This window comes from Typha angustifolia, chromosome 7, assembly GCF_048772165.1.
Source record: "Typha angustifolia cultivar Huaian chromosome 7, ASM4877216v1, whole genome shotgun sequence".
Lineage (NCBI taxonomy): Eukaryota > Viridiplantae > Streptophyta > Magnoliopsida > Poales > Typhaceae > Typha > Typha angustifolia.
Genome location: NC_133245.1, coordinates 13,109,109 through 13,121,684, shown reverse-complemented (window position 1 = coordinate 13,121,684; position 12,576 = coordinate 13,109,109). Strand labels below are relative to the sequence as shown.

Sequence of the window (12,576 nt, the reverse complement as noted above, 5' to 3'; positions counted from 1 at the left end):
ACAATGACTAGGTTACTCAAATACTAAAAAAGAAGGTGTCGTTTTATCAGGTTCTCACAAATAGATCCTTGCTAATAAGTAATTAGTGGCCTTAACACAGTTAATTTCAAAAGGTTAACGCCACAAATCCCTTCAGACTTTCGATTTCAAACCCCACTCAGTTTTATTAACTACAAGTTCACATGCATTGCATGTATAAGCAAATGTTAGTTTTAGTCAACTACAATGCCATACTTCGTTAATTAACCCATCACATTCATTTTATTAGGGCAGGACCTAGACCCATGCTTCTCTAGTTATTGCACTCACCTTATTTAGTCATTAGAGTACGATGACAACACACTACCTCTTTCCATCTTTGAAAGATCAACGGAAACTTGATATTAATTTCCTATTAAATTATACCATACTGTGACAGTCTAATTGATTGCATGCAAATTTAAGATTGTCAAAATATTCAAGCCGACTAGAGTTGTCTCCACAAAAAGCTGGTTTCCGTGTGGGTCAACTCCTTCTTATTAGTCAGAGCACAGCAATATATTAATTGGACGTATTTGACGGTTTCAATCATTTTACAAATAAATATAGGTTTTTATTAAATTTGAGTAGGTTGGATCATTAGATGCAAGCCGTTGATGCATTAGAGCTGGCAATCAAGGTTGGCTTATATTCAAATTTAATCTCAAACCTAGCTTAAGCATATGTAGGTTAGATAAAGTTTAATTTATATGTTTTATACTATATACATAGTAAACAAGAACTCATAAGATCAAGATCTAATGGTTCAAAGCTTTATTCCATTTAAGTTGGATTAAATCTTAATTTTATTCAACTCTAGATTTGGACACAAATTAGGCTTAATTTAGAATAGCCAAGAATTTTCTCACTCATTCAGCTGCTGGTTTAAGAGTTCGAGGTCAAAATAGGCTCGACATAAACTAATTAATGTAAACAAGTTCTATATTCCTACATGGCTACATGGAGTTAGTTCAATCGGAAAATTGAACTTATTGAAAGACATGCTTAAAGCCGGAGTTGTAATAGGCCGGCTACTTAGTATCCTCATTATGATATTAGCAATTAAATGTCTCATGACAAGTTTGACAGCTAAAATGAACAAATCCAGCCACCCCAATAACTTGTTATAATTGTGTGGTATTTATCAATTTGTAAAGGAGAAGGAGACCATTGATTTGATGGAGCTACGATTCTGTGGTATTTACCAATTTGACTAAACGCCTATTAAAATGGTGTGCAAAACGTTATCCCCACTCGGGTAACATCGATATATTTTTGCTTTGAAAAAAGAGCATTAACAGTACATAACACAATTAAGAATGTAAATATATCTTACAAGGGGTAAAAATATTATTTAAACTAGTACTTATATACTTATAAATCTGTCACCTAGGAAATTAATTATGTCGGTATTATTTATAAGAGCAATACGAGAAAACCCACAGTTTTTTCCTTTGAAAAATACCTTGGACTATTTAGCAAGTTCATAACACAAACAAAATCTAATTGATGGCTATCGCTCTGTGTTGAAATACAATTTTACTCCTATTAATATCCACCTCGTGTGAACACCAATATGGACCACATTCTCCGGTTTCGGTCCCAAATTGAGTATGGATAACTAAATCAAACTATCGACAGTATTAACTAGCTAGCTACGACGGTGGCCATGAACATCTCATGGTACTTGGACTATATATAGATGATGGTCTTTCTACTTACGTACATTGAAAACCTCCATAGAAGCCTTCTCCAAAGCTTAGTTGCAATGGATTTAATCAATTGGTTTGCAAGCATACCAACTATCTTGAAGGCTCACCCTGAGATCCTCGTTTCCATTGCTTCATTTTTCCTACTCTATATCTACCGTGTCAATCGGAGTAGCTCGGTTCCGGTCAACTGGCCTCTCATCGGCATGTTTCCAGCGATGGCCGCCCATGTACACCACCTGCACGATTACGGCGTCAAGATCCTTGCCGCGAGCGGGATGAACTTTACGTTCAAAGGCCCGTGGTTCACCGGCATGGAGTTGTTCGTTACATGCGATCCGGCGAACGTGAACCACGTTTTTAATACCCACCTATCGATATACCCTAAAGGCGAGGACTTCTACGAGATATTTGAGGTGTTCGGCGAGAGCCTGCTGACGACCGACGGCGAGAAGTGGAAGGCGCAGAGGAAGATGATACATAACCTCATGATCAACCGAAACTTCCGGGCGTATGAGCTCCACGTCAGCCGGAGCAAGGTGGAGAAGGGGCTGATCCCCATCCTGAACCGCTTCGCGGAGGAGAAGAAGGTAATAGACCTGGAGGACTTGTTCATGAGGCTAACATTTGATACTGTTTCTGATATGGTCCTAGGGGTTGACCCCGGGTGCCTTTCTCCGGAATTCCCGAGTCATCCATTCGCGGAGGCGTTGGATGTCGCGGCTGAGGCGATATTCCATCGCCACTTGATCCCAAAGAGTTGGTGGAAGGTAATGAAACGGCTAAACATTGGGAAAGAGAGAAAGCTAGCAATAGCTGGGGAGAAGATGGACAAGTTCGTAGCGGAAACCATTGCGAAGAGAAGGGAGTTTATTAGCAAGAAAAAGCACGACCAAACTGAACAAGCCGTGCCGCGAGCTGATCTATTGACAACCTACATGACTCAACTCGCGGAGAACGAAAAGAACTCGGCGGAGATCGAGCAGTTCCACCAGTTCCTTCACGCCAACGCGAAGAACCTAGTCCTCGCCGGCAGAGACACCACCGGAGCATCGACGGCGTGGTTCTTCTGGCTTCTCTCCAAGAACCCACGCGTCCAGAAAAAGATCATCGAAGAATTGAAGGCGAATTGGCCGGAGGTGGAGGACGAAACGAGCTGTAATACGAACACTCCGTTTGATAACGACGGTCTCTTGAAGCTCGTCTACCTGCAAGCAGCGCTTTGCGAGTGCTTGAGGCTATACCCCACCGTCGCCGTCCAACGGAAAGCCGCAATAAAGACTGACGTGCTCCCGAGCGGCCACACGGTTTACCCAGGTACGATTTTGATCTTCCACTTGTACTCCATGGGAAGGATGGAGAAGATATGGGGGAAAGATTGCATGGAGTTCAAACCTGAGAGATGGATCAAGGACAACGGAGAGTTGAAATACGAGCCGTCTCACAAGTTCTTCGCATTCAATTCGGGGCCACGTATTTGCTTGGGGAAAGATATATCTCTCAACAAGATGAAGACGATCGTGGCTGCCATGCTTTATAATTTCCGGATTGAGATTGTCGAAGGGCACGTGGTCGAGCCTAAGCTCTCCGTCGTCATGCACATGAAGCATGGGCTCAAGGCGAGAATTATCAAGAAAGAGAAGAGAGGGTGGTGATAAATATAGTTACGTATATTTATGTTGGTTAGGTTATATATATATATATATATATATATATATATATATATATATATATATATATATATATATATATATATATATATATGTCGATTGTACTTCTCCTTTCTTGTGCTTCCCTTTTTACTTTTCTCTGTTGCTGTGTGCCGATCTCGGTAAATATAGATAGTAACTACTGCCTTTTGATATAGACAGTAGCAAATGTATATTTCGGCAGCTATCCTTATAAAGTTTGAAATCCTAGTGTATGTTTCACCTGGTGTGGTTATTGAGATAAAGCAAATTATTTCCTTCTAGGATAAGTTTTGTTTTTCTTGTTCGCTGACGAGCTTATCCCATGGGATCATGTATCTGAACTGTTTGTCTGAAATGCCAATATTACTAGAATCAAGTTAAAATTTTGGAATATTAAAATAATTTTTATTGAATTTTTTTTTAAATATATCATAGTTGCCATTACATTCTTCAAAATATCATCAAAAGACACCAAATCTACTTGTATTATTAAGATGATTGAGATATCGCATCCCCTGATCATGTATTTCAAGGAAAGCATATAGTGATAGAAAGATGATAATTAAGATTTGGTGTTTGTAATAAATATGGGAGGATAGAAGGAGCAGATGCATTTTGTTATAGATAAAATTGAAGGGGTGGGATATAGTGAGAAAATGTAATAGAAGAATAAGGACAATTATGATATTTTGCTATCTATTTTTGTTAAAGAAAAATCCCTAAGAATTTTTTTAAACTTTAGGTACCCTTTTCCTAAGTTTCAATGGAAAATTTAATTGTTTCACATTAGCCTAGACTACAAGGGAAAAGTGAAACAAACAAAAGTTTAAAAATATTGGCTGATTTAGGCATGACCATAAGGGGGTAATTTATAATTTACCCAAAGATGTTTAGTCAACTAAACCCTTTCTTTGATGATTAATCATCTCATTAACTTGTTAACATGTCATGTGGAAATGTAGTTATCCATTCACGGTTTTTTTCAATAATCTTGATGTCTTGAAGGAAAAATAGATTACTTCTTAAACTCTAAATTTTAACTATTTTTAATCAGATATATTTATAGAGAGAGAGAGAGATCTATGATGTGTTTTATTTTTGAAGGATGGTAAAATTGGGTGGATCTCTCTCGTATGGTTAGCAATTAATGAACCATATAAAACAAATTTCTAGCCAAACAAAGTGATCTCCTCGTATAAACTGTTTACCCAAATAGTCTTTCTTCCAAGTTTACTATTTAAAAGGGGCAAACTATTTTTGACGCGGTATTAGGAAACAAATGAGATCAATAGATTAACATTTAAAAGTATCAACATCTTATGTTAGACGCACAATGCTAATCTTTTCAGCATTTTATTTTAAAAATAAAATATTAGTTTTTATTAATGTTTCATATAAAGAATATATGAGAAAAATGAGAAGAATAAAAAATTTATTTTATATTTATCTTACTCAGATCTAAATTGAATATTGAATTTTACAATATGATAAACGTTCATTTTCCTCGGATCTCTCGGTTCGAGAAAGAAGAGGATCAAACTGTTTCTTACTTGTTCCTAAGGAACCAAGGTTGAAAGGATTTAAAAAGTATTTTCTTCTGGTTTATTGGCAAATAGGCGATGACATTCGACGTCGGAATAAGTTAGTTGATAACTAGCTTAGCTTTACTTTATACAATTAACGAATAAATGTAAATTAAGGAATAATTTACATTATTATTATTGCTTCACTCAAGTTCCAAAAGTGCTGCATAATGATTAAAGTCTTAAAGCTAGAAATTAATTAATTAATTAATCTGGTCATGGAAACTTTAGAGACTAGAATGCATGGCGTTCTTTATTGATGCATGAATGCATGATGCATCCTCCATTTCCCAAATTCAACGCTATCCCATGACTATTCACGTTCTACCATCTTTCTCCAAAAAAAAATCACGTTCTACCTTTTGCAGCAAGCCTCTTATCCATAAAAGAGGCCTTTATTAAACTAAATTATTTATTTCTATTTGCTATTCTTAAAATAATATATTTATATTAGAAATAATGATTTTTATATTCACTTGTATTATAGAATAAAAATATAATAATATTTAATTTTGATGTGATATAAAGTGAAAATAAAAAAAACTATCTTTTATCTTTTATGAAAATATAATAAATACTCTTTGATTTGATATAAAATAGATTAATATGAAATATAAAAGTTAATTAATAATTAGGTTAATATGTGTATTTCTATTTATATTTTAAAATATGACTATTATGATATTCAGAATTTAAAAAAAATATATCCTTAAAGTAAACTGTGGCTAATTTGTACTCCAATTGCTAGAGTACAAATGGAGTAATTAGTAAATAGCATCAGGTAATGATAATGAAAAACACAGTGAAAAAGAATTGTTGGAAATATTGATACAAAAAATCTCCCATCAAATCCTACATTAAGAATTATACCGTTCAGAATGAAACTAGAAAGAGTATTTACAGAAGGGTCTATGTCAAACAATTGATCATATTAAAAACATATTTACAACTCCATTGATGATGAGGTGAGCATTTGTAGTAGTCAAAGGATGCAGAATAAACCCATTGATGATGAGCTACAATGATGATGAGCTATAATGATGTGTCGTTCTTAGCTATGGAATTCCATAGCTAAGAATTATACCGATCAGAATAAAATGTGTCATTCTATTCAAACAGATATTTTAATAACCTCTCTCTATATCTCGAACTACTATTCAAGCTCTTAGCTATGGAATTCCACTGCTCTCTCTCCCCTATAATCTAAGCTTACTAAATAGCATTCAAATGCAATTAATGATCAAAATTACGAGCTTCGTTTCAAGGATATATGCCATTTTCCTACTCAATGCAAAGAACAGGTATTTGTGCGTGCTAGGGTTTCCACTGACAAACCTAGCATTCTTCTCCAAAGCTAGTTGCAGTGGACTCAGAGGTTGTTTGCAACCTGAACTAATCCTCACCTCCAGTGTCTCTTTCCTCCTCTTCCACGTCTACATCTTGAAGTACAAATTAAGGCATCTTCCCCATTAACTGGCTATTCATCTAAACTACTTGCACGTCTTCCCGTGCTCATTACATGCAATATCCGGCCAACGTGAACCACGTCTTCAACACCCGTACATCTGTCTACCCTAAAGCGAAGATTTCTCGGAGATCTTCAGGAGCTTACGAGCTCCATGTCAGCCGAAGCAATATCCGGCCCAATCAATCAGCAGAGGAATGCTTGACACACGCACAAGTGCATTATTCTTACTAATTTTCAGAAATCTCAAAATATGTCCAGATTAATATTAGAGACAAGGTATAAAAAAAAGAAAGATATTTAGAAGATTTTTAGGAAAAGTAGAAAATACTACTAAAGACTTGATCATATAGATCTCATTATCCATCATATTTATAGATATATAAATGACTCTTAGAATTCCTAATGACTCATGAGATTCATAACTCTTTCAGTTTTTTTTTTCTTTCATAACTTCATACATGACTCTTAGGTTTACAAGACCTTTTGTTTACTTGACTTTTAGACATATAGGAATAAAGTTTAATTACAAATTAACTTCAACACCCCTTCTTAATTTATAATTTTCAGCAACTTGAACTTCTCAAATTCTCAGTGGTTACGGCCTTTGTGAGAAAATCTGCCGATTTGTCATATGTGTTGATAAATTTCAATACGATTTCTCATTCATTCACCAAATATCTAATAAAATAATGTCGAAGTTCTATATGCTTTGTTTTAGCATGATATACTAGATTTTGTCTTAGCAATTGTAGACATATTGCCATAATGAATTGTGGTTGGCTACTGTTGTAGTTCCTTTAAATCTGAAAGTATTCTTCTTAACTAGATAGCTTCACATGCTGCTTCTGTTGTAGAGATATACTTTATTTTTTCTGAAGATAAGGCGACAGTCTTTTGCTGTTTTGAGCTCCAAGATATTACTTTTGTGCTAAGACAAAATAAATAGCCTAAAGTGCTTTTTCAATCATCTAACAAACTAGCCCAATCACTACCTGTAAATCCAAATAGCTTGTTATCATTTTCTTTCAAGTATAAGATTCCATGCTTCTTTGTTTCTTGAAGAATTTCAACACTTGTTTAGTTGTTGCATAATGAAGCTTGCTTGGCTTGTTCATAAATCTAAAAATAAGACTAATAGATTGCATAATATCAGGTCCAGTGTTAGTAAGATATATTAATGAACCAACAAGGCTCGTAGAACCTTTGCATCTTTCTTTTTTCGCACCATCATTTTATTACAACTTTTCATTTAAGACCATCGAAGTTGCCACTAGTTTGCACTTGTACATCTGAAATTTCTACAATTAAGCTTCAATATATTTTTCTTGAGAGATAAAAAAATCTTCCCTTTTGCTTGTTTCACTTGGATTCCAAGAAAATATTTCATAAAACCTAAGTCAGTCATCTCAAATTCCATTGTCATTTTCTTTTTGAAATCTTCAATCAATTTCATATTAATACCCAAATATATTAAATCATAAATATATAAACATATTATAAGAAGATCTTTCATACCTATCTTCTTCACATATAGTGATGGTTCACTTGTGCTTATTTAGAATCCATTTTGATAGAAATATCTATTGATATTGCTACTTGTTCGAAGCCAAAAAGAGCCTTTCGAAGTCGATATACTTTATGTTCTTGATCTTTCACCTTGTAGTCTTGTGGTTGCTCAATGTATACTTCTTCTTCAAGTTCTCCATTGAGAAATGCAGATTTTATGTCAAGTTGATAAACATTCAACTCCCATTGAGTTGCTAAGGTAAGAATTGTGTGTATTGTCTCCATTCAGGCAACAGGAGCAAAAGTTTCAATGAAGTCTACTCCGAGTTGTTGAGAATAACCCTTTGCTATCAGCCTTGCTTTATATTTTTGAATAGATCCATCTTCTTTGAACTTTGTCATGTATATCTACATTAGCTTGATCACTTCTTTTCCTTTTGGCAAGTCTACAAGCTTTCATGTCTTGTTCTTTTCTATTGTAGTTATTTCTTCATTCATTGCCTTTCTCCATGGTTCTTCTTTTGCTACTTCATTGAAATTCTCTGGTTCACCAGAAAAGAAAGCAACATCACAAGATTCATAAATATCTATAAAAGAACGCACCTTTCTTGGTGGTGTTTCATAATCTTCTTAATTTGAAAAACTTGATATTTGTAATCTTGCTGGAGTAGAGCTTGGACTTGTAGTTACAATTTCTTGATGTTCTTCTTGACTAGCTGGGTTCAAGAACTCATAAGCAATTGGTGCTTGAGAGGAGTTATCTTTCCAACTCCAAGCTGTTTTTTCATCAAATATAACATCTCTTGAAATTATAACTTGTTAGATTTAGGATCATAAAATCGAGATCCTTTTGGCTTATCACTATAGCTAAGAAAGATATATTTTTCACCTTTTTCATCAAATTTATCTTTGTTTGGTGAAGAATTTAAAGCATAAGCAATGCATCCAAAAAAAATTTAAGTGATCAACTATTGGCTTTCTTTGCTTCTAAGTTTCAAACGGTGTCATATCAAGTACTATTTTAGTAGGAGAACGATTAAGTATATATATATTGATGTCTTAACAGCTTCTGCCCAAAACTTATTAGGCAAGCTTTTACCTTTTAATATGCTCTGAGCCATCTCAACAATAGTGTAATTTTTCTGTTCTACCACACCATTTTGTTGTGGACTTCTTCAAACGGTAAGTTATCTTTTAATTTCATTTTCCTTACAATACTCCATGAATGGAGTGCAAATGAACTATCCTCCACGATTAGTCCGTAAAGTCTTGATTTTATGGCCACTTTATTTTCTGCAAGAACTTTGAATTGGAGAAAAGCTGAAAATGTCTTAGACCTTTATTCAAGCAAAAATACCCATATCATCCTGCTATAATCATTAACAAAAAGAATAAAATATCTTTTGTTATTAAGAGAGAGAGTCCTTGTAGGACCACAAACATTAGTATGTATTAGCTCCAACAGGGATTTAGCTATCTAAGAGGTTTTAGGAAATGGAAGTATATGCATCTTCCCATATATGCAACCTTGGCAAACTTGATCTTTCTTTTCAAGTGAAGGAAGTCCGATCAACATATTCTTTTGTTTAGGCAAATGTAGTTATAAAAATCTGTTCTACCAAAATTTTCAGTACTGAATGCAATATTTTCAATTAATGGCATTGTAAGAGGAAATATCTTGTTTTTGCTCATTTCAATTACTACCATAGTTTGATTACTTTTCTTATTATTAATTCTGCATTTTCCATCTTCAAAAATTACTGAATAACCTTTGTGCAAGAGTTGCCCAACACTTAAAGATTTTGTGTCAAATTTGGAACATAAAGAATATCACTAATAAACTTTGTTTTACCTCCCTTTGTTTGGACAACAATCATTCCCTTGCCTATTGCTTTTTGTACATTTCAATCTCCAAGGTTCACTTGTGATGTGATGTTAAGATTGAGCTCCATAAACATGTCACAATTTCCCATCCACTATCCAAATACCAAATATTTTCATATTCATTTTGAGTATTCATGCATGAAAATAATTGGTTAGTTTCTTCCTTAGTAAAATTTGCTTCATCCTTCCTTTTATCTTGATAATAGCAATCTCTTTAAGAATGATTTGAATTTTTGCATTTTTTTTTTTTTTTTGCATCTAAAGTAACAATCTTTTGTTTCTTGATTGAATTTTTTGCATATACAACATGTAGAATTAAAGTTACTAGATTTTTGTTTAAAAGATCCAGCATTTTGATTACGCTGTGGATTTCCCTTCTTTTGAGATCTTTTTATTTTCTTGCTCCCATTTTGTTGTCTCTTGATCTGATATTGAAACTTTTGGTTGGTCTTTTTTTTTTTCTTTCATGACTTCATTCATGACCCTTGGGCTTACAAGACTTTTCGTTTACTCAACTCTTAGATTCATAGGAATAAAGTTTAATTATAAATTAACTTCAACAATTAATGCTTCCTACTTTGTTTTCTTTATTAAGCTCGCTGGGTAATTATAGGTCAAACAAAATGATATAACCGACCAGCTCATGATCTATTTAAAATATATATAACCTCTCTAATAGATAGACTTGATAGATTACTGGATCAACTATACCAAGAAATGAATCAAATAAATACAAATATGCACATAAAATGCTCCATTGAATAATGCATTAAATGTCAACCCGGACATACATCAAGAAATAACAGGTGTAACCTTTATCATAAATTGTAGGCCCAAAGTACTAAACTACAGTACTCAAATCTTTAATTCTGTAGCCCACCAAAATGGCCACATAGTTGATTGGTAATTAAATGCCTCAGTGTAATTAACCCAACAGGTGATTTATTCAATTGAGCCATCAACTTTAGTAATTAAATTAGAAGCTGTTCAACTGTTTGTCATGCATAGTCAAGAATACATACATACATACATATATGTATGTACGTAGTGCCAGGGCTCATTAAAACGCTTGTCACTGTTTACTAATACCTGATGGGCAAATCGATCTCATTTATTATGAATTAATGGATTGGATCACTAGCCCATTACACCATTACTAGACACAAGTCGACATCGAGCCATGGGCAGAGTGACCTACTGGCAGGGGGCATAGCGGCCCTAAAATTTGTATTGTTTTATATTTAGTATAATAAAATTTCAAACATTAATTGTCCCCTCTAAAAAAAACATAAAAAATACTTCCATATACTCTTCTATTTCCAAATAAGCACATAGTATTATTTAAAACTAAACTATGTGATAGAAATTCAAATTTGATTATTTGAGAAACTTTAGATGTGTTTTTTCTTCTTCATAACCTAAATTATTTTTAATTAGATTATTATAATTGATAATATTTTTATAAGTATTTATATATTATTAGAGATATTGGCTCCTGGATGATCGGCCAACCACTGACGAGATGCATGGGCTCGGCCGGAGTTAAATTGACTAAATCAATAGGCCGACAAGGTTGCGACTTTCTACAGATGGACTTCATTTTTTTTTTTTTTCCATTTCTTTACTTTCCAATTGACTACAAACATAAATATAAAGAGGGGAAAAATAATAGCAACATGCATATTAATACAGTATGTGATTGAGACACATGCTGACAAACACAAGTAATAATAATAATAATAATATTATTATTATTATTATTATTAATACTTGTTATTGTCTTTCTTTCTTAGAACTCTTTCCTTGAGCCCGTTCTTCCTTTGGAGGACAATGGAAAGCATAGGCTCCACCACATGGCCTTCAGCCACCTTACTGTTGAGGTTGTAGACGAGTATGATTGATTTTAGATTTGGGTCTTGATCTTTCTGTCACATTTTCGTCTGTAATATCAGAGCGTCGTCTTCTAGTTAGTGACGCCTGACTCAAATGAGTGGTGATCCTAAGATAGTGCCCCTTTGCGATGGTGCACCTGGATATGAATCCACGGATCAAAGCTCTCATCCACCACCATAGGTGAATCTCACAGACCCCACTAAGCCAGCAGAATTGAAGTTACACTCCAGTTAGAACCCTACTCGTGTGGTGGCTGCTCTACGAGGCCGCATTCTTTTGCACAATGTCAAAGATTAGAAATCAGGAATACAAAGAACTAGGTTAAGCATCATTCCTCTAATATTCCACAGGCCTCTGGAAGCACAGGCGCATGTCATCTGCATTGAAGAATCTGAAGTTTGAAGAAACTTGTAGCTGTATCAATAATTGACAAGACATTAAGTGAAGCTCATCTCCTTTTTATCTCAATATAAGATAAGCCAGCAAAGGATAGGGTGTCGGAGGAACTTACTTTATATTAGGCCTAAATCATCATTTTTCTCTACACGCTTGAAGACATTCTAGGTCGATAATAACTACTTTTTTTGACGCTCTTTACACCAGTTGAAGTAAAGAGCTCGAGGACGGAGAAAAAGTCTTATTGTAAAGAAAAGTAAATTAATGGATGCTTAGTTTTTAAAATATGGCTTACACGAGAAAGCAATTGAGAAGAGGTATATATATGTATATGCATGGCAAGTTGTTCGTTGAACCAGACAAAGCCTCGTGCAGCTATATTTAAGCGGACAAGGATGAGGCCAAATTAAATGTACTACATGTTGCAG

The 12,576-nt window shown here is 34.3% G+C and overlaps 1 protein-coding gene across 1 annotated transcript; it reads left to right on the top strand.

Annotated features, from left to right (window-relative positions):
* Positions 1–1,786: 1,786 nt before the first annotated feature.
* LOC140762574 (noroxomaritidine synthase 3-like) lies at positions 1,787–3,382 on the top strand. The gene has a single exon (XM_073100447.1). The coding sequence runs from the start codon at positions 1,787–1,789 to the stop codon at positions 3,380–3,382; it is 1,596 nt and encodes a 531-aa protein (XP_072956548.1).
* Positions 3,383–12,576: the final 9,194 nt, after the last annotated feature.